The 23,970-nt window shown below is 40.2% G+C and overlaps 1 protein-coding gene across 7 annotated transcripts in view; it reads right to left on the bottom strand.

Annotated features, from left to right (window-relative positions):
* Positions 1-23,970, bottom strand: part of mipol1 (mirror-image polydactyly 1) — a 308,039-nt gene that overhangs the window by 96,828 nt on the left and 187,241 nt on the right. For 5 of the 7 annotated variants that reach the window (XM_073039992.1, XM_073039997.1, XM_073039994.1 and 2 more), the window contains 2 exons: positions 17,298-17,405; positions 13,525-13,575 (listed from right to left, as the gene is read on the bottom strand). In XM_073039992.1, the coding sequence (XP_072896093.1) occupies positions 13,525-13,575; positions 17,298-17,405 (159 nt within the window). The remainder of the gene's footprint in view (positions 1-13,524; positions 13,576-17,297; positions 17,406-23,970) is intronic. The other 2 variants (XM_073039996.1, XM_073039998.1) reach the window with 1 other exon arrangement.

Genomic DNA, 23,970 nt, shown 5'->3' with positions numbered 1-23,970 from the left:
ATGTCATTATCCTCATCTCTAAGTCTGAATCACAGACCAAATAGAAATCTGTTTCTAAAGTTCAGAATAAAAGCAAGAGAACATGAACAAGAAGTCTGCTCTGCCTAAGTATAAAGTAATGAGATACCAGCATAAAATTGTTTTGATATTGACAAACAATGTAACAGCGTTAAGTTAGTTTTCTGTGACAACATGAAGACAGCAAAGATATAGAATGCAGTTAAATGAATTAGAGATAAAGAATAATATTGTAATGCAGAACTAATTGAGCCTGTTCTCTTTACAATTTAACATAATTGAATTAAAAAGTAAAGGATCAGTAACATGGCACACAGATGACAGCATGATAAGAGATCTTTTTGCTATGTCATAAAATAGTATTGCTCCAAATAAAATTGCAAGAGGAATATATCACCTGGCAACTACTACAAGCAACAAAATGTTACTAGAGTAACAAGAGACGTCTCTTTGTTAATGATTAAAAACACAGAATAGGGAGGCAAGTTGAAATATAATTGAGAAGAGTTTGATTGAAACCCTGCCTTAAGCAAAAAAAAGTAATTCATCATCATAAAAAAGCAGGATTAACAATTTCAAATTCATGCAAATGCTTTTGATTTATGTAAACAATTTAAAGTCATTTTTTAATCATTTCTGGGTGATACAATGGGTTTCTTGAGTATATGAAGACAAAGCTTATAATAAGCACTTTTTTAGAACCTAGATGATCGTAAGCAGCTTTACATTAATTATTGTCTTCCACTTATTTGTGCAAAATTTTAAAACCAGTAATTTCACCCAACCATGAACAAAAGTACAAGTAGGTTATATTGTAATGTTCACTAATTGCTGCATCTGTTTCATCAGTGTGCTTATGATAGTTGATGAACTGAGATTTATTGTTATAAGCTGAACTAGATGCACAGATTTAGTTTCAGCTCTCCCATTTTTCTTACATGGAAACCTTGCAGAAATCAGTTTGGTTTACATTTGATAAAAACTGTCTTACAACTGCAGTGCCCATTAAAGCTTTAAAAAAAAACTACTTAACTATCCTCAATGCAGCATAACAATGTCAAGGACATTCAAAAATGTACTGTCCTTGCTTATTTTGTGAATGTGTCTATGAGAGATAGAAGAAAATGCAATTAAGTGAGTTTTTATCAATTTATCACCAAATAAGAATGGTTGAAATGCAATACGTTTATATATTTTAATATTATTATGTATTGCTATATTTCTTTCACCATATTGTTTAAAACTAAATTTTATCTTTAAATTTATAAATCACCAAGGCATTAAAAAGTAGACTTATAAAACAGCTATAATAGTATCAAATATTGATCAAAAAATGAAAAATTTAAATTAGAAAATTTGTTTTTCGTATTTGAATGATCCACCAGGTAAATGATTATGACCAAACCCTTCTTGTGATTCGGAAGGTAATGCAAATTAAACATTCTCAATGCCTACAGTCACAAAGAAAAGTAACATTAATGATTAACATCACTAAAAGCCCTTGGTTTTGGATATCAGTGACTATCATTCTTTGGCTACTTGCAGGGAAATCAGGAAAAGCTACAGAGTAAACACAGGTGCTGTAGATCTGGAGCTGCTGTCAGGAATAACTGCACTGGCCTCAAACTATAGCACTTGAAATGTCTTTTTCTCTCTTTTATATTTGCATCAGTTTCTTAATTTTGTTCTGTTACCTGATGGAAAGACAGTCATTTATTTTGCCATATTTGCTCAAAATCAAGAATGTATCCACATAGAGAACTATATCTGTGATTACAAAGAGCGTAGCATTATTGTTAATAACTAGTTTTATTTCTCCCTGTTTTGACCGGACAATTCCATTATTGCTGTTGTATTAGCATTCTAATGGCTATTTCCAAGCACTTATGGAGACCATTTCCTATGACTTTTTCCTCTAAGTTGGGTAAAGTGACTGTGTTACACCTAATGACCCCACTAACCATTACCACCCTTCCATTACTCTGTCTGTCCGTCTCTCAGTCTCTCTCCCTCTCACACACTCATTCACACAAGTGCACACCATAACAGCTTAATCAATATGTGAATTCCCAATAAACTTTTGGCAGAAGGCAAACAGACTTGAGTCTTTTTGGACAGACAATCAAAAATATCTTCGATTGATTTTTAAGCTAGTAATGATGGAGGCAATTTATTGAGGAAGGATTAAAGCTGTGTACGTGGTAGTCATTGGTGAAAACAATTTTAGATAGAGAGCTCTACCAGTTAGGTGTAAAATCAAGAACACTTCAGCACGGTGCTGAGTGAAATTTTGGTCCTTATATGCAAATTGATTATCACATTTTCTGGTAGAGCCAGAGTAATACAACATAGAAACATGACCTTCAGCCCAGTTATCTATGTTGACCATGATGTCTACCAAGCTAGTTCCATTTGCCCACATTTGGCCCATATTCCTTCAAACCCTTCTTGTCCATGTACTTATCCAAATCCCTTGTTTAGAATTAGAATTTATTTAAATTTTACATCCATCCCACAACGTGAGGGAGTAAAAATCTTTGCGTTATAACTTAGTTGCAATGTACAGACATGCGAATTTAAAAGTCTAATGGCTTGTAGAAAGAAGCTGTCCCATAGCCTGTTCGTTCCGGCTTAAATGTTGCGGTAGTGTTTGCCAGATGGAAGCAGCTGAAACAGTTTATGGTCCCCGATGATCTTCCAGGCCTTCTTTATGCACCTGCTGCTATAACTGTCCTCAGTGGAGGGAAGCTCACATCCACAGATGTGCTGAGTAGTGCCCAGTGATCAAGGAGGGGTTCCCATACCAGGTGGTGCTACAACCAGTCAGTATACGCTCAATGGTGCCCCTGTAGAAGGTCTTGAGGTTTTGGGAGCCCATGCCGAACATCTGAGGTGGAAGAGATGCTGTTGTGCTTTTTTTGCCAGAAAGCCGGTGTATACAGTCCAGGTGAGATCTTTGGTGCTGTGTACACTGAGGAACTTCAAGCTACTCATCCTCTCAACTGCAGACCCATTGATGTTGATCGGGCTGAGCCTGTCTCCATTCCTCCTCTAATCCACATTCAGCAATTTTGTTTTCTGGACATTGAAGGCGAGGTTGTGATCCTGGCACCACTGTGTCAAGGTATCAACCTCTCCTCTGTAGGCTGTCTCATTACTACTAGAAATAAAGCTGAGTAAAGTTGCGTCATTTGCGAATTTGATCAGTAGATTGAAGCTGTGTGTGGCTGTACAGTCATGGGTGTAAAAGGAGTAGAGAAGGGGACTCAGAACACAACGCTGGGGGGCATGTGTGTTGAGGGTCAGGGGGACAGAAGTGAAGGAGTCTGTCGTCAATCCGATAGGAAGTCTAGGATCCAGCTGCACAAGGTGGGGTGCAGGCTGAGGTCTCTGAGCTTCCTGTCAAATCTGTAAGGAATTATGGTGTTGAATGCTGAACTGTAGTCCAGGAACAGCATTCTAACATATGCATCCCCCTTCTCCAGGTGAGTGAGGATGGTGTGTAGTGCTGTGGCTATAGCATCATTGGTAGACCAGTTGTGTCGGTAGGTGAATTGCAGGGGGTCCAGTGTGGGTGGTAGTATGCTGCAGATGAAGTCTTTAACCAGCCTCTCAAAGCATTGGCTTATAAATGAGAGTGTGACAGGGTGCCAATCATTCAGGTATGCTAAATCCAAATATTGTACCTGCTTCAACCATTTTCTCTGGCAGTTCATTCCATATATCTTGAAGTGCGAGGGAGAACAGCCAGAAGTCGTGGTACATATTGGTACCAATGGCAGAAGTAGGAAAAGGAGGAGGTCCTGAAAGCAGACTACAGGGAGTTAGGAAGGAAGTTGAGAAGCAGGACCTCAAAAGTTGTAATATCTGGATTAATGCCTGTGACAGTGAGTATAAGAATAGAATGAGGTGGAGGATAAATGCGTGGATGAAGGATTGGAGCAAGGGGCAGGGATTCAGATTTCTGGATCATTGGGACCTCTTTTGGGGCAGGAGTGACCTGTACAAAAACAACGGGTTGCACTTGAATCCTAGGGGGACCAATATCCTGGCAGGGAGGTTTGCTAAGGGTATTGGGGAGAGTTTAAACTAGAATTTCTGGGGAGTGGGAACTGAACTGAAGTGACCGAGGAAACGGGGGCTGGCTCACAAATAGAGAAAGCTTGGAGACAGTGCGAAAGGGAGGTTAGGCAGGTGATAGAGAAGGGACTTGCTCAGACCGATAGTTTGAGATGTGTCTATTTTAATGCGAGGAGTATTATGAACAAAGCGGATGAGCTTAGTGTGTGGATCAGCACTTGGAGCTATGATGTTGTGGCTATTACAGAGACTTGGATGGTTCAGGGGCAGGAATGGTAACTTCAAGTGTCAAGCTTTAGATGTTTCAGAAAGGATAGGGAGGGAGGCAAAAGAGGTGGGGGCGTGGCACTGTTGACCAGGGATAGTGTCACGGCTGCAGAAAAGGAGGAAGTCATGGAGGGATTGTCTACAGAGTCTCTGCGGGTGGAAGCTAGGAATAGGAAAGGGTCAATAACTCTACTGGGTGTTTTTTTATAGACCACCCAATAGTAACAGGGATATTGAGGAGCAGATGGGGAATCAGATTCTGGAGAAGTATAATAATAACAAGGTTGTCATGGTGGGAGATTTTAATTTCCTAAATATTGATTGGTATCTCCCTAGAGTGAGAGGTTTAGATGGGGTGGAGCTTGTTAGGTGCGTTCAGGAAGGTTTCTTGACACAATATGTAGATAAGCCTCCAAGAGGAGAAGCTGTACTTGATCTGGTATTGGGAAGTGAACCTGGTCAGGCATCAAGTCTCTCAGTGGGAGAGCATTTTGGAGGTAGAGATCACAATTCTGCATAGGTACGTTTCAATGAGACAGGGAAAGGATGGTAGGGTACAGGAACTATGGTGTACAAAGGCTGTTGTAAATCTAGTCAAGAAGAAAAGAAGAGCTTACGAAAGGTTCAAAAAACTATGTAATAATAGAGGTCTAGAAGATTATAAAGCTAGCAGGAAGGAGCTTAAGAATGAAATTAGGAGAGCCAGAAGGGGCCATGAGAAGGCCTTGGTGGACAGGATTAAGGAAAACCCCAAGACATTCTACAAGTATGTGAAGTGCAAGAGGATAATACGTGAGCGAATAGGACCAATCAAGTGTTACAGTGGAAAAGTGTGTATGGAACTGGAGGAAATAACAGAGGTACTTAATGAATACTTTGCTTCAGTATTCACTTATGGAAAAGGATCTTGGCGATGGTAGGGATGACTTGCAGCGGACTGAAAAGCTTGAGCATGTAGATATTAAGGAAGAGGATGTGCTGGAGCTTTTGGAAAGCATCAAGTTGGATAAATCACTGGGACCAAATGGGATGTACCCCAAGCTACTTTGGGAAGCCAGGGTCGAGATTGCTGAGCCTCTGGCAATGATCTTTGCATCATCAATGAGGACGGGAGAGATTCTGGAGGATTGGAGGGTGTGGATGTTGTTCCCTTGTTCAAGGAGAGTAGAGATAGCCCAGTAGATTATAGACCAGTGAGTCTTACTTTAGTGATTGATAAGTTGATGGAGAAGATCCTGAGAGGCAGGATTTATGAACATTTGTACAGGGATAATATGATTAGGAATAGTCAGCATGGCTTTGTCAAAGGCAGGTCGTGCCTAATGAGCCTGATTGAATTTTTTGAGGATGTAACAAAGCACATGCATGAAGGTAGAGCCGTAGATATAGTGCATATGGATTTCAGCAAGGCATGTGATAAGGTACCCCATACAAGGCTTATTGAGAAAGTAAGGAGGCATGGGATCCAAGGGGGCATTGCTTTGTGGATCTAGAACTGGCTTGCCTACAGAAGGCAAAGAATGGTTGTAGATGGGTCATATTCTGCATAGAGGTTGGTGACCAGTGGTGTGCCTTAGGGATCTGTTCTGGGATCCCTACTCTTTGTGATTTTTTATAAATGACCTGGATGAGAAAGTGGAAGGATGGGCTAGTAATTTTGCTGATGACACAAAGGTTGAGGGTGTTGTGGATAGTGTGGAAGGCTGTCAGAGGTTACAGCTGGACATTGACAGGATGCAAAACTGGGCTGAGAAGTGGCAGATGGAGTTCAACCTAGATAAGTGTGGTTTATTTTGGTAGGTCAAATATGATGACAGAATATAGTATTAATGGTAAGACTCTTAGTAGTGTGGAGGATCAGGAGGATCTTGGGGCCCGAGTCCATAGGACACTCAAAGCTGCTGCGCAGGTTGACTCTGTGGTTAAGAAGGCATATGATACACTGGCCTTCATCAATGGTGGGATTGAGTTTAAGAGCCGAGAGTTAATGTTGCAGCTATATAGGATCCTGGTCAGACCCCACTTGGAGTACTGTGCTCAATTCTGGTTGCATCAGTACAGAAAAGATGTGGAAACCATATAAAGGGCACAGAGGAGATTTCCAAGGATGTTGCCTGGATTGGGGAGCATGCCTTATGAGAATAGGTTGAGTGAACTCGGCCTTTTTCCTTGGAGCGACAGAGGATGAGAGGTGACCTGATAGAGGTGTACAAGATAATGACAGGCATTGATCACGTGGATAGTCAGAGGCTTTTTCCCAGGGCTGAAATGGCTAGCACGAGAGGGTATAGTTTTAAGGTGCTTGGAAGTAGATACAGAAGGGATGTCAGGGGTAAGTTTTTTTATGCCGAGAGTGGTGAGTGCATGGAATGGGCTGCTGGCGGCGGTGGTGGAGGCGGAAACGATACGGTCTTCTAAGAGACTCCTAAATAGGTACATGGAGCTTAGAAAAATAGAGTGCTATGGGTAAGCCTAGGTAGTTTGAAGGTAAGGACATGTTTGGCACAACTTTGTGGGCTGAAGGCCTGTAATGTGCTGTAGGTTTTCTATGTTTTTATATTTAATATGTAAACCACTCTCTGAATGAAAAGTTGCTTCCTGGTCTCTTTTAAATCTTTCACCTCTTATTTTTTTTACCTTTCTTAGAAATAAAAAAGACTTATGTGTTGACCCTTTCTAAGCTTTTAATGACTTTATATACTTGTACCATTGCTGAGTCACCCCCCCCCCCCCCCCAAGCTCCTACCAGCCCAACCTCTTCCTATAACTCAAGCCTCAAGTCCTGGAAGCATCCTCATAACTCTTCTTTGCAATTTTTCCAGTTTAATAATTTTTTTCATATAGTAGGGTGACCAAAACTGCACACAGGATACTCCAAATTCAGTGTCACCAATGCCTTCTGCAAGCATAACATCCCACTATCCAAGACCCAACCATTCATACTGTGATATTAGAACAATGATTACAGGTTTTTGAGTGCTTGGCAATGTACATAGGTCTGAAAACGTGTTATTTAAAAGCAAGCTTTCTAATTTCTTTCAGCAAACATGGCTTGAAATGGTCTCTGCTTTCACCGTGCAGAATGAAACTGAATTCTACAGTCACAGAACCCATGGTGTGAGAAACAATCTCTTGATTGCAGTCTAAACCATTTTACATTCAATCTTCGTAAAAAGGATAAGAATGAAAATAAAATAAACTATGAAAATTTGTTGACAACTTTACATTAATATTTACAGAAGAGGATTAGAAAAGAATCATAGATGTCCACAAAATATTGTAATGAGATGAATGATGTGCAAGATTAACAAACAAAATGATGACACTTCAGATTCAGATTATTGTCATTTAAAAACCACAAATGCAATGCAGTTAAAAAATGAGACAACGTTCTTCCAGAATGATATCAACAAAGCACATGACAAAATAGATTACACCAGAAAATCCACATAACGTTTGGCAATCTCCAATCCAGAGTCCGGAGAGGCTGCTGCGTATTAATATTGCGCTACCATCTTAACACGTTCCCTGGAAAGGAGCTCCAAATCCACCAGACCAAACAAGACCAAAAACTAAAGCTACAAGACCTGCACAAAACCACATAGTTACAACAGTACAAACAATAGCATAATTTGATTAAAAAAAACAGACCATGGGCACAGTAAAAATAGTCCAAAGATGTTAAAAGACTATAAGGTCGAAAGAAACCACCACACAGTTTCCACAAGTCCTCAAGGTCCAATAGACTCGTCATCCCACGCCGGTGGCAGAAGGGAATACCCCCACTAAGGACTTCCATGGCGCCGCCCGACTCAGCCTCGCAGATGCAGCACACAATAAAAGCTTAAAAATGATAAATCCTCAGGACCAGGAAGCATTAATCCCAGGGTATAAAAGTAAATTGCCTGAGCATAGCTATAATTATTTTAACTATTTCCTCAGTCTGGGAATTAAAGATCTGCTATACTAAGACCAACTGTCAAGTAAGTGGGCACCTTCAGGGAGCAGTATCTCAGAAAGGCAGCGTCCAGCAGCCAGGGCATGCCCTTTTCTTCATCAGGTAGGAGGAACAGAAGCCTGAAGGCACACACTCAGTGATTCAAGAACAGCTTCTCCCCTCTGCCATCCAATTCCTAAATGACCATTGAATCTTTGGACACTGCCTCACTTTTTTTTTTAATATACAGTATTTCTGTTTTTGCACATTAAAAAAAAATCTATTCCATATATGTAATTGATTTACTTGTTTATGTATTATTATTTTTTCTTTCTCTGCTAGATTATGTACTGCATTGAACTGCTGCTGTTAAGATAACAAATTTTACATCACATACCAGTGATAATAAACCTGATTCTGATACCAAAATATTTGGATGGATGATTAAGAATAGAGTGACTGAGTACCTTGAAAATTTTCAGCAAATCAGTTACAGTTTATATGGATTTTGCAAGATGTAATCAGCAACAACCTGAAAGGATGTGTATTGGGGCTACGACTATTCACTATTCATAAATAATTTGGATGGTGGGATAGCAACCTACAGATTCAAATTTGCCAAATACACAAAGGTAAGTGACGTTGTAATTGAATGCTTTCATTTATATGGTTTTATAAAGTGATATTAATAAACTGGGCAAGATCATGTTCACATGTTAAAAATTTCATTGAAAACTGCTGGCTACCACTTTCTCATTAGTTCCCTTCTTTGGGACTCTTGACTGTGCATTGACATAATCATTTCTTAATTTCCTTTGCTTAGATATAATTAGGTCCAACTAAACTATTACTCTGCTCTACACTGGCCTCTTGCTGACAAATTTTGCCATTTATGATCTTGCAGCAGATGAATTTGGCAGAGATCTGAAAAAACTTGCTCCCTGAGACTCCTTTTAAATCTTTCTCCTCTTAGTCATTACCTGGGGAAAAGACCATGACCATCTAGCTTATCTATTCCTACATGATTTTATAAAACTCTATAAGATCACTCCTCAGCAAAAACATTCCCAGCCTATCTAGTCTCTCTATATAACTTGAACCCACTAGTCCCTGCAACATACTTGTGAAACTTTTCTGCACCCTCTCTAACTTAATTACATCCTTCCAATGGTCTGGCGACCAGAACTGCACACAGTATTCCAGGTGAGATCTCACCACCATTGTGTATAGCTATATCACAACATCCTCTTATATTCAATACTCTGTAGAGACAAGCATGCCATCAGCATTTTTCACCATCTTGTCTAACTATGTTACTGAACACTCTCGGGAACAATGTACTTGTACTCAGAGATAGGTCTCTTCTGCAGCGCTTCTCAGGACTCTGTCATTCACTGTGTATCAACTGTTCTGATTTAACCTCCCAAAATGCATCACATCACACTAGTCCAACTTACATTCCTACTGCTATTCCTGTGCCCACATTCAAGGTTGATCTTGAACCTGCTGTAACTTAAGTCACTGTTCTACACTACCTACCACACCACAAATGTTGGTGTGAGCTGCAAAGAAACTTTAAAAGAGATCTGGTACACCATTAGCCACAGGTCTCCAATCTGAGAAACAAACCTTGACTACCACCCTGTCTTGTACCAAACCACTTATGTATTCAGTTGGCTAGGTCACCCTGAATCCCATGTGGTTGCATCTGATAGACAAGCCAATCTTGTCAAAGGCCTTGCTGGATCCCAGGTACACAACTTTGACTGGATGGCCCTCGTCAATCCTCTTGGTCAGCTCTAAAAGAAAACTCAATTAAATTTGTGAGACACAATTTTCCACATACAAAGTCATGGAAACGATCAATGATGTAAGGCTCAAAAGCTTGTAGTTTTCTGATTTGACCTCGCAGCCCCTCTTGAATAAATGCTCCTTTCAGGGAACTCTGTACTTGTACCCATTAGCTGCTCTCCAGTCTACTGGTTTCTCACTTGTGGCTAAGGAAAATACATAAAGTTCTGTCAGGATCCTTGTAATTTCTTCCTTTGCTTCCCACAGGGTCCCAGGAGACAATTAGTCAGCCATGGGGTTTTATCTTGTTACGTTTTGTGTCTCCAAAACAAAATCTAATCGAAAGGAAGATTAGTTGAGTACCTTATTTTTACTTTAAGCAAGGCGTATCACGGGGTAGTATGATGACGAACGCAATTCACGTATTTTTACATATAATCCAAGATGAATTATTTAAACGAACAAGAGTGCTTGATCAAACAATATATTTACAATATTACTCAAATACTACAGAAATATTAAATACACAATACTCCTCCCTGCTTAGCTATAAACTTTTAGCCCACTACAAAAACTACAACTTCAGCAACTACAAAAACTGTTGTAATGGTTCATGGTGTACACCATGGAAACAGTTGTGGCATCATCCAGTACCTTTCTCAATTCACTTTCAGTTAACTCCATTACAGGAGATGTGGCATGCAAATGGTGGATGGATCTCCAATCAAGCTGTAGTTGTCTCAGCCATTCATGTCCACACAATGCTGGCCCTCCTGTTTTTACCACATACAACCCCAAAGTGGCTTGTTGGTTGTTGTATTTCTCTGTTACAAGTGTCATTCCTACAGGAGCTATCTTTTCTCCAGTATAAGTTCTTAGTAAGATATCTACAGGTTTCAGTTCAGTATCTTTGAAATGCCATTCAAACTCATTTTGTGCAATGACTGAAGTAGCTGAGCCAGCGTCCCATTCCATTTTAATTAATTTACAGTTCACTTCTGGTGTAAGCCATTTTGTTTCTCTATTGTTAGTTTTCCCAGGGCTGAAATGGTTGCCACAAGAGGACACAGGTTTAAGTTGCTGGGGAGTAGGTACAGAGGAGATGTCAGGGGTAAGTTTTTTACTCAGAGAGTGGTAAGTGCATGGAATGGGCTGCCAGCAACGGTGGTGGAGGCAGATACGATAGGGTCTTTTAAGGGATTTTTGGATAGGTATATAGAGCTTAGAAAAATAGAGGTCTACAGGTAAGCCAAGTAATTTCTAAGGTAGGGACATGTTCGGCACAACTTTGTGGGCTGAAGGGCCTGTATTGTGTTGTAGGTTTTCTAAGTTTCTATGTTATTGTTGATGAACAATGTATAGAGCCTTAATCAGACCACACTAGGAACTGCTGTGTTGTTCTGAAAGTAGTATTATCACACAACTGGAAAAGATGTGAAACAGAGCTGAGTTTCTGCACAGAATGTTCTTGATTCTCATTTCTCTCCCTGCTCTCACACAGGCTCTCACAGTTTTGCTTTCTCTCATCTAGTCTACAGCTTTATGGACTGAGATGCCTGACCAAGAACTTCTCGGAATGCAGACTCAAGCTACTGAATCAGAATCAGGTTTATCATCACTGACATACATCATGAAATTTATTGTTTTGTGGCAGTAGCATAGTGCAAGATAGGTTTCTTCCAGTTGCTCTGGTTGCCTCCCATAGTACAAAGACATACGGTTACATCTGGTGAGGTGTGGGCATGCTATGTTGGTACCAGAAGCATGGCAACACTGAAAGCTTTGATGTTTCGATGGACATATAACAAATAAAGTTACTCAAAAAGTACTGTACTTAGCTTTTTCAGTTTTCCTTTGCATCCTTCTTTTACACAAAAAATTCACATTGCTATGAAAATGCAATTGCAAAAATGGAACCATTGTGCACACCACTGAATAAGACTTATAGCATAAATATGGACCCAAAACAGTACTAAAAAGACGAGTATGCAGCAAACAAATATCAGTTTTTAAACAAAGCAGCAGCATTAATTTGGAAGAAAGGACTCAGGAGAATATAGTATAAGGGTCACTGATTCCATTTAAGTGTGCCATCGCAAACATCAACCAATCATAAATTGAACTGAGAGCTGTAGAGGTGAGAATGCAAGTACGGTGTTTATTATAATAGGTTTGAGGCAGTAGCTTTAAGAAGTAATTTTATTTTGCTTAACCAGATTGACCTCAAAATCTACAAGCAATTCAAAAGAGAATCCAGGAGCACTTGAGAATACACTCATGCAGGCTAGAGAAAAAATAAACAGATAAAACCCTTTTGCCAGTATTACAATCAATTGTGTATTACAATAAACACCAGAATAACTCACTCACAGCTCTGCATTTTTTAACGCAGGAACCTGTGAGAAACCACGGTGAGCCATAGGATACAAAAATATTAGCAACTTATATTCAACTTGAAATCTAAAACAAGTGTGATGCTTATATCGGAATTAGCTTGCTTGGAATAGTTGGAGTTAGCTTCTGTGCTTCTATGAATTTTCTTTATGCCTCTGCTAAACCTGAGAATCCAAATGTGTTATGGTTTTACTATAGAGTCACATAATAAATGTCTATTTTTGGGGTAACAAAACTGATCAGTACCCTGGCAGTCTCAGGAAAATATCTTTAACCTCTTCTTATTTCTCATTTTCATGCAACTCTTCACTGACATCATCTGAAAATACACCAGTGTCCTTATGAATACTGATAACATTCAGCTTCATTTCATCATTACCTCTCTTGAATAAACCACTAGCTTTGGAGTAAAATTCCCCTCATAAATATTGGAGGGTTTTTTGCTCTAGTCCTGGTCACAAATATTTGCCACAGCCATCAGCTCCATTCTTTTATTCACAAGTGATGTGCAGAACCACTGCGTCATATTAGACCTTGAAATAAGTTCTGGCCACACAGAGTTCAACATCGTGAAAGCCCATCCCCACAAAAGCAAAAGTTCATTTGGTTTTGAAGCTCATTTCTGTGCCCTTGCTATAATTAAAATTACAAAGTAATCACGCTGGCCATCCATGCTCTTTAAACTCTACCATCTAAAACTAGTGTCATTTTCTAACCTACACCTAATTGCATTCATCTCTCATTCCTGTACTCATTGACCTTCCAGATTAAGTAGCCCTAATTATTTTCAAATTCCTCATGGACTTGCATCACTTTCTCTCAAATCTCTTTCCTTCCTATTACCTCCAAGTGCTCCTAAATCTTCATTACTATTTGTTTTTTTGAGATTGATCTTTCAACCTTTCTCTGACAGTCTTGTTCAAGTGCCTAGTATTGCCATATGCAGTTCTGATTCAAATTTCCTGAAAAGAATGTTTTGTTGTGTTAAAAGTGCTAAATAAATAGTTATACATAGAAGAAAGTCTGCAGATACTCACGATCCAAAGCAACTCACACAAAATGCTCACACTCAGCAGGTCAGTCAGCATCTATGCAAATAAATCAAATGTTGAAAAGCCTGATAGAGTGGATGTGGAGCAGATATTTCCTAGGGTGGGAGAGTCTAGGGCCAGAGGACACAGCCTCAGAATAGTGTCCTTTTAGAATGGAGATTAGGGCAAATTTCTTCAGCCAGAAAATGGTGAATCTCCAGAATTCATTGCCACAAGCCAAGACTTTATATTTAAGGCAGAAGTTGATAGATTCTTGATTGGTCAGGGCATGAAAGGATACAGGGAGAAGGCAGGAGATTGGGGCTGAGAGGAAAAATGGATCAGTATAATGAAATGGTGGAGCAGACTCGATGGGCTAAATGGCCTAATTCTGTGCCTATATCTTACAGAAATCAATAAACAGTTGATGTTTCAGGCGATGCCCTTTTTCAGGACTGTAAAGGAAGGGGGACGAAGCCAGAATAAAAAGGTGGGGGGAGGGGAAGGAAGATAGCTATAAGGTGATAGGTGAAGCTAGGAGGGTTGAAAATATAAAGGGATGGAGAGAAAGTAATCTAATAAAACGTGAGAGAGGACCAGAGGAGAAAGGGAAGGTAGAGGGGACCTGAGGAAGATGTCAGGCAGGTGAGAAGAGGTAAGAGAGGCCAGATTGGGGAATGGAAGAAAAGGGGAGGGAGAGAAAAAAATTTTTTCACCGGAAGAAGAAATGGATATTCATGCCATCAGATTGGAGGCGACCCAAATGGAATATAAGGTGTTGCTCCTCCACCCTGAGGGCGGTCTCCTCTTGGGACAAGAGAGGAGGCCATGGGCTAACATTTCAAAATGGGAATGGGATTCGGAATTAAAATATTTGGCCACTGGGAAGTTGTTTTTGGTGCTCAATGAAATGTTTCCCCAATTTACGACGGGTGTTACCAACATACAGGAGTCTGCATTGGGACCACCGGACACCATAGACCACCCCAGCAGCCTTGCGGGTGAAGTGTTGCCTCACCTGGAAGGATTGTTTGGGGCCCTGAATCGAAGTGAGGGAGGAGGTGAATGGGCATGTGTAGCACTTTGGCCACTTGCGGGGACAAGTGCCAGAATGGAGATCAGTGGGGAGGGATGAATGGACAAGGGAAACACAGAGGGAGCAATCCCTGTGGAAAGCAGAGAGAGAAGGGGGAGGTAAAGATATGTTTGGTGGTAGGATCCCTTTGGAGGTGGCGGAAGATGATGTGTTGGATGCGGAGGCTGATGGGATAAGGACAAGAGGAACGCTGTCGCTATTAAGGCAGCAGGAAGATGGGCAGGCGCAGATGCTTGGGAAATGCAAGAGAAGTGGGTGAAGGCAGCATCAATAGCGGAGGGAGGAAAACCCTTCTGATGTCCTGGAATGGAAAGCCGTGTCCTGGGAACAGATGCCATGGAGGCGAAGAAACTGAGAAAAGGGATTAGCATTTCTACAGGAGATAGGGTGGGAGAAGGTATAGCCAAGATAACCATGGGAATTAGTATGTTCATAAAAGATGTCGGTCAACAGTTTTTCTCCAGAAATGTTGACAGAGAAATCAAGAAAGGAGATGGAGGTGTCACAAATAGACCAGTGAATCTCAAAATCAGAATCAGAGTTAATATCACTGGCAAAAGTTGTAAAATTTGTTAATTTTACAGCAACAGTACAATGAAATACATGATAAATATAGAGAAAAAACTGAGTTACATTAAGTTGCATTACATACAGATATATGTCTATTAAATAGTTAAGTTAAAATAAGAACTGCAAAATAACAGAAATAAAAAAGTAGTAGTGTTCATGGGTTCAATGTCTATTTAGAAATTGGATGGCAGAGGGGAAACAGCTGTTCCTAAGTCACTGACTGTGTGCCTTCAGGCTCCTGTACCTCCTTCTCGACAGTAACACTGTGAAGAAGGCATATCCTGGTGAAGCAGATTTTAATGGTGGACACTGGCTTCTTAAGGCACCATTCCTTGAAGATGTCTTGGATACTACAGAGGGTGGTACCCATAATAGAGTTGTCTTATTTAACAAGTTTCTGCAACTTATTTCGATCTTGTGCAATGAGATGGTGATACCAGTACCCCCATACCAGATGGTGATGCAGCCAGTCAGAATGCTCTCCATAGTACAATTAAGGGCAGGGTGGAAGTTGGAGAATGAAATCAACGAGCTCAGCATGACTGCATGAAGCAGCCCCAATGTAGTTGTCAATATAACGCAGGATGAGTTGGGGAGTATTTCTGGGGAAAGCTTGGAACACGGACTGTTGTACATAGCTAACGAAGAGGCAGGCATAACTAGGGCCCTGGAGAAAGTGAGAAGAGCTGAAGGAAATGTTGCTGAGGAGAGGATCAGTTCTGCCAGAAGGACGAGGGTGGTGATGGAGGGGAATTGGTTGGTTATTTTATTGAGAAAGAAGTGGAGAGTTTTAAGGTCTTCTTGATGGAGGATAGAAGTAGACATCCATGATGAAAATAAGGTGGTCAATGCCAGAAAATTTGAAGTGAGGAGATCAAGAGCATGAGAAGTTTTGTGGAGGTAGGTGGGAAGGGGCTGAACCAAGGGGGATAGAATGGGAATTGAGCTATGAGGGCACAAGTTCAGTGGGGCAGAAGTAGGCAGAGACGATAGGCCTAACCGGACAGTCAGGTTTGTGGATCTTGGGTAGGAGGTAGAAGCAAGCAGTGCAGGGTAAGGGAGCTATGAGTTTGGTGGCAGTATATGGGAATTCCCCAGAGTTGATGCAGTCAGTGATGGTGTCGGAGACAGTCTTCTGATGGTTCGGAGTGGGGTCTTCTTCAAGGGGTAGGTATGAGGAGGTGTCTGAGAGTGCTGCCTGGTCTCAGTAAGATATAGGTCAGTCCGATCTATAAATAGCTAGATTATTTTTGTGCAAAAACGTGTATTGTTTCCAGTGAGCGAATAGCAGCTATACTTCAAATATCAGTCTACTCCAGATAAAAAGAGTAAGAGGTTGTTTTCAGAGCACCAGAATTTTTAATTCTTCAGTTCACCTTATGAACATATGCATCAGTGCATCAATGCCAAGTCACTATACAAAAAAGCATAAATTTTAGAAAATGGATGCTAATTATAAAATTAGCATTAGTTAAACAATGAAGTTAAATTTGAATGTTCTGATATTTGAATACAATGTTTAATTCAAAATAATCACAAAATATATACCTAGAAAAGATTTCAAAAGATTGATCAGATGTTGACACTGAGATGTTTAATCTATTTTCCAATTTAACATTCTACAAGAAGTTTTTAGGGGACATGAAAACCCCCAAAAAGAATACTTCACTTCTTGTTTAAAAAAGAGTCTGTTGGCAAAAGTACTAGTGCTGAAATGTAAGCAATAGATATCAAAAGGACAGGGATGACATCCGTGGGTTATTAGATTAGATTAGATTAGATTCAACTTTATTGTCATTGTGCCAAGTACAAACACAAAGCCAAATGAAATGCAGTTACCATCTAACCAGAAATGCAAAGAATAGTGTTATTTACAAAATAACTGTGAATAAAAAGTAAGTGCTACAGCACACAAATATAAAAGTACTGAGACAGTACAATATGAGTGCAATACTGCTTAGCACTGTGATGTGAGGTTCAGCAGGGTCACAGCCTCAGGGAAGAAGCTCTTCCTGTGCCTGCTGATGCAGGAGCGGAGGCTCCTGTAGCGCCTACCGGATGGGAGGAGAGTAAAAACTTCACCCAAACTTCACAGAGTGTGCAAAAGATTTACCTTCAAAACACATTCTTGATTGTTTTCAGTATTCAGCTGTCTTGTGTTATTAGCCAATGACTGGTTCTGCTCTTTCAAAAGATGAAGCTCCTCCTCCAACCATTTACACTACGAACAAATAAAGCAACATATTAGCTTATAGATGGTGAAGCATTTCTGGAACCTATTAATTATATTAAAATGATCAACAGAGGTATATAGCTCCCAATATCTTATAGTAACCAATTTTAATATCCTGTTGTTGAACACATAAATGTTTGATGGAGAAATCAATTCATTCAGCTTCTAACACCTAATTTTTAAAAAAATACACTCAATTTTACTGAAGACCTACTTTCTTATAAAATATGCTGCATTTTTGAATTACCAAAAACAAACTTGGAAATCTTGAGTAAATTAATCAAAATCAATCATTTAAATGTCATTAACTCGTCAATATAAACTTTCATTTATATCAATATTAAAAGAACCTGTTTGAGTTTCAATTGCAAAACAATACTTTTGCTTCAGCTCAAATGCTGCTGGTCTTTTTGTTGGTTGTTGAAGATAGCAATGTAGGCATGGTCTCAATGGACTTGAGTAAGGCATTTGATAAGGTCCCAAATGGTAGGCTGGGTCAGGAGGTTATGGCACACAAGATCTAAAGTAAGATGGGTAATTTGAACCTGAAATTCGCTTCATGATCAGATGTGAAGGGTAGGGTGGAAGGATGCTTTTTGATTGGAAATCTGTGACTAGTGGTGTACAATATGGTTGTGTGCTGGGCCCATAGTTACTTATGATATATATTAATGGTGTGGATGCAAGTGTAGGAGCTATGACTAGTAAGTTTGCCAATGACACATTTGGTGGCATAATAGGCAGAGAGGAAAGTTGGTCGAAGTTCACATTGGGAAATAGATCAGATGGAAGGTTGGGTGGAGATGAAACTAAACTTGACAAATGTAAAGTTATGCACTTTGGAAAGTCAAATATGGGCTGACAAACAGTAAACAGATATTTGGCATTCACGAGGAAATCTGCAGATGCTGGAAACTCAAGCAACACACACAAAATGCTGGTGGGACACAACAGGCCAGGCAGCATCTATAGGAAGAAGCACTGTCAAAGTTTCGGACCGAGACCCTTCGTCAGAACTAACTGAAAGAAAAGATCAGCAATTTGTGTTTGTTGCAGATATATGGCATTGTTGCTTTATTTGTACAGGGCACAAAATTTGAAAGCTAAAAAAATTACAAAATACTGATTTACAAACTGTTAGTTAGACAACATAGAGTAATTGTTCTGCTTGTGGAGGTGCTGTTTTTTTTTGAACAAACACTTCCTGCATGGGGTAATTTGGATTTCAACTCTTAGAGCACACGGTAGAAAGACATTCATCTTCATCCACTTTTTACTTGGCCTTGAAACAACAATATCTGTGAGTCTTAAGCTTTCTTGATATTGGTAAACATTTAGTAGATGTAAACAAGAGAAATTCTGCAGATGCTGATGCACTTTGAAGTAAGTATTATATTTATCGTTTATCACTATTAAGCTATCGTTGCGCTACGAGCTATAGAATGTCACATGTGTGTATCAACTTGTTTAACGCTGATTGTGAGAATACTCAGTACTATGGGGTGTGTGAGGAAACAGGAGCACCTAAGGGAATCTCATGCTGTCACAAGGAGAATGTGCAAACTCCACTCAGACAGCAAAAAAAGGTCAGTGAAGTACTATGTACAATTCCGGTTACCACATTATAGGAAGGAAGGACGAGAGACACAAAAACAATGTTAGATCCAAGAGCAAAGCATAAAATGCTGGAGGAACTGCTCAAGACATGGCCTAGAATGGAGGACTTAAGTTATGGGGAGAGATTTAATAGGCTTTAGAAATTATAAGCTTAATGGGTAGGGTAGATAGAATTTTCTTACTGTGATAAAGTTATCAAAAATTAGAGGGCATGGGTTTAAGGTGGGAACATTAAATGGTACAGCACAGGAACAGGCCCTTGGGGCCATGAGGTCTGTTGTGACGCATGACACTAATGGAAACTAATCCCACCTCCCTGTATGTGGGCTATATCTCGCTATTCTTTACCTGTTCACGGGCTTGTCTAAATGCTTCTTAAACACCGCTTTAATATTTGCTTCCACCATCTTCACTGCAGTGTAATCCAGGCTCCTATCACTTTTCTTTTAAACAACTTGCCTTATAAATATTTTAAATCTTTTTTTAAGCCTGCTTTAATAAGTGAGAGGAAGGAATTTTAAAAGAGATTTGGAAGGCATGTTTTCTTAAAAAGAGAATGGTAGCATCTGAAGCTCATTGTCATATGAGGTGGTAGAATGAAACACAATCAGCACTTAAGAAACATTTAAGACGATGCTTAAACGGACAAGGCATGGAAGGATACAAACTAATGCGGGTCAATGTCGATGGACCAAAGGGTCCATTTCGTATAGAACATAGAACATAGAATAGTACAGCACATTATAGGCCCTTCGGCCCACAATGTTGTGCCGACCCTCAAACCTTGCCTACCATATATAATCCCCCACCTTAAATTCCTCCATACACTGCTACCTAACTCCAAGACACGACAAAGTCACATTGTGCAATATGCTGATGGATGGCCTCCTTTATTCTATCCTCTCCAGTTGTCATACAACCCTCTGCTACTCAAAACTACTCACATCATGTGGTGATGCATCACTCTCTGGTATGCAGGGGCCACTGTATAGGATCAGAAAAAGCTACAATAAGTGTAAACTCAGTCAGCCTCATCATGGGCACTATCCTCCCCGGCATCGAGGCCTAGTTAAGAGATGATCCTTTGGAAAGGCAGCATCCATCATTAAGGGTCCCCATCACCCTCTTCTCATTGTTACTATCAAGGAAGTAGTACAGGAGCCCAAAGACACGCACTCAGTGTTTCAGGAACTGCTTCTTCCATTCTGCCATCAGATTTCTGAATGGATAATGAACACTTCATCAGTATTTTATTTTCCCTCTTTTTTGCACTACTTATTTTTATATATACACTGTACCTCTTATTGTAATTTATAGTTTTTATTACCATGCATTGCAATATAATGCTGATGCAAAACAACACACTTCATGACATTTCATGCCAGTGATATTAAATCCAATTCTGATTTATACAGATCAAATCATTACACTGCTAGAATATGGTAAAACAGTAACAATGCAGAATAAAGTGTAAAAGCTACCAAAACGTGCAGTGCAGGTAAATGATATAGTGCAAGATCATAACAAGGTAGACTGTGAGGCCAAGAGTCCATCTTATCATATAAGAGGTCCATTCAAGAGTCTGACAACAGTGGGATAGATGCTGTCCTTGAGCCTGTTGGAACATGCTTTCAGCCTAGTGGGACAGGGGAGAAGAGTGAAAGTCTAGGGTGAGTGGTATCTTTGATTATGATGGTTCTTTTACTGAGACTGTGAGCATTATTGACAAAGCCCTTAGAGCAACACACACAAAATGCTGGAGGAACTTAGCTGGCCAGGCAGCATCTATGGAAAAGAGTACAATCGACGTTTCGGGCCGAGACCCTTCTGCAGGACTGGAGAAAAATAGATGAGGAGTAGAGTTAAAAGGTGGGGGAGGGGAGAGAAACAAAGGTGATAGGTGAAACCAGGAGGGGCAAGGATGAAGTAAAGAGCTGGAAAGTTGATTGGTGAAAGAGATACAGGGTTAGAGAAATGGGAGTCTAACAGAGGACAGAAAACCATGAAAGAAAGAAAAGTGAGAAGGCGATGGGCAGGCAAGGAGATAATTGAGAGAGGGTTAAGGAGATGGGGAATGGTGAAGAGGGGGTGGAAGTGGGGCCATTACCTGAAGTTTGAGAAATCAATGTTGATGCCATCAGGTTGGAGGCTACCCAGACGGAATATAAGGTGTTGTTCCTCCAACTGAGTGTGGTGTTGTTCCTCCGAGTGTGGTCTTGTTGTGACTGTAGAGGAAGCTATGGAATTACATATCAGTATGGGAATGGGATGTGGAATTAAATGGTGGCCACTGGGAGATTCTGCTTCTTCTGGTGAAGAGTGTAGTTGCTCGGCAAAGCAGTCTCCCAACCTATGTCAGGTGTCACCAATGTACAGGAGGCATCGAACACAGTACATGATCCCAATGGACTCTTAGGTGAAGTGTCACCTCACCTGGAAGGACTGTTTGGGGCCCTGAATGGTAGTGAGGGAGGAGGTGTAGGGACAGGTATAGCACTTGTCCCGCTTGTAGGGGTAAGTGCCAGGAGGGATATCAGTGAGGAGGGATGAATGGATAAGTGAGTCGCATAGGGAACGATCCCTGCAGGAAGCAGAAAGTGGGGATGGGGAGGAAAGATGTGCTTGGTGGTGGGTTCCTATTGGAGATGGCGGAAGTTCCAAAGAATTATGCGCTGGACATGGAGGCTGGTGGGGTGATAGGTGAGGACAAGAGGAATGTTAGAGAAGCTGGTTCCCATGATGTGCTGATCTGTGCCCACAGCTCTGTAGTTTCTTGCAGTGAAGTGTAGAGTAGTTACCATACCAAGCTTTCTATAATGCATTAACAAAAATTGATAAAGAGTTTATGGGGACATGCTAAATTTCTTTAGATGCCTGAGGAAGTAGAGGCACTGGTAAGCTTTCTTGACTTGGTATCAATCTGATTGGACTAGGAGAAGCTATAGGTAATGTTGACACCTCAACACTGTTGATATTGCATGTGCATTGTGTCCTTTCTGAAGTAAATGACCAGCTATTTTGTTTTATTGAGGGAGATGTTGTTATTGTGACAAGTCACTAAGCCCTCTATCCCCTTCCTGTACTCTGACTCATCATTACTTGAGATGTAGCCCATAACAGAGGTATCACGTGCAAACTTTTAGATGGAGTTGGAGGAGAATCTGGTCACACATTCGTGAGTGTACAAGGAGTAGAGTAGGGGGCTGAGGACGCAGCCTTGTGGAGAACTAGTGTTTAGAAAAATCTCGTTGGGTAAGTGAAATCTAGTGCTTGATGGTTGTGTAGGCTTGTTTCTGTGCTGTACAACTGTGAGATTCCAATAACTCTTACATGTTATCCTTCCCTGCTTCTTCAAACACACAGCTTCATTTGCCAGGTTGGTAGTCTTCTCAGAGAATTATCAATTTCTAAATGCCCAGGATGCACTTTCAGGGTTACATTTTAGACAATAGTTTTTATTCTTTTCTATTTGCTTAGAATTGCTACAAGATTTGACAAATTAAATCTACAGTACACTTTTGATTATATCCAGATTATGTTAATGCTTACAACTTACTGTGATTTTTTGGAAATGGTGGGTGCAGTTCTCAGTATTGTTGGGGTACATTAATTTGCTTTCATTCTACAGCTCATGTCAGTATTATTGATTCATTTTTTTTATTTGCACTATTTGTTTTCTTTTACACGTAGATTGCCTGCCAGTCTATTCATGTATACACTCAGTGGCCACTTTATTAGATAAATCTATATAACCCGTTTGTTATTGCAAATATCTAATGAGGTAGCAACTCAATACATAAAAGCATGCAGACAAGGAAAAGAGGTTCAGTTATGTATCTAAGTGACTTTGACGATGTAATGATTGATAGTGCCAGATGGGGTAGTTTGTGTATCTCAGAAACTGTCGATCTCGTGGGATTTTCATGCACAACAGTCTCTGGAGTTTATAGAGAATAGTGCGAAAAACAAAAATAAAATCCCCTTACAACAATCCTCAGCTTACCTTTATCAGTCACTCTTGTCACCTCATCAAAAAACTCAATCAAGTTAGTGAAACTTGACTTGCCCCACAAAAAGCCACATTGGCTCTCCCTGCGCCATGGTTTTCCAAATGTTCATAAATCCTATCCCTAAAAAATTCTTTCCAGTAACTTCCCTACCACTGACATGAGACCTGTAGGTCTATAGTTTCCAGGATTACCCCTGGTTTGCTTCATGAATAATGGAATAGTATTAGCTACTCACCAGTCCTCCGGCACCTCACCCGTGGGTGTAGAGGAGACAAAGACACAGCAATCTCTTCTCTTGCCTCTCTTAATAACCTGGGGTATGTTTCATCAGGCCCTGAGAACTTATCCAACTTAATGCTCTTTAAGAAACCCAACAATATCTCCTCCTTTACTTTCTTAACATCAGTCTACATTTATATTTATAATATTAAAGACTCAGAACTGTTCAAACACGAACATCAGTTTAATAGGTTTGTTTTAAGACATAAGCATTGCAGGCTCTAGCTTGTTGGACTAAGTAGGTTTGACTTGTCCTATTGAGACCACAATCAGTCAGGAGGTACCGTAACATTAGGACAAGAACTGTTAGGATGGGAAACTGCTTCTTCCCCCAGGCCATTGGATTATTGAACTCCCTGGCACCACCCAGGTGTCATCACGCATGAAGTGCCAGTAGTGTTACACTGTTTACTTTTTGACTTGTGTCATAAATGCACCTTATTATTTGTAAATCGACTTGTGGGAATATTACTTTATGTGTTAGGTGTGTGAGTTATATGTACTGTGTTATACACCTTAGTCTGGAAGACTGTTGGTTCATTTGGCGGTATAGATCTGTATGGTTGAATAACAAGAAAATAAAATTGAACTTGAATTTGAATTTGAGGTTATTGGCATAAATGATAAGGGAAATCACATCTACCAAA

The sequence above is a fragment of the Hemitrygon akajei genome, chromosome 3 (genome assembly GCF_048418815.1).
Source record: "Hemitrygon akajei chromosome 3, sHemAka1.3, whole genome shotgun sequence".
Lineage (NCBI taxonomy): Eukaryota > Metazoa > Chordata > Chondrichthyes > Myliobatiformes > Dasyatidae > Hemitrygon > Hemitrygon akajei.
Note: the sequence above shows the minus strand (reverse complement) of the source record. Positions and strands in the feature narration are given on the sequence as shown.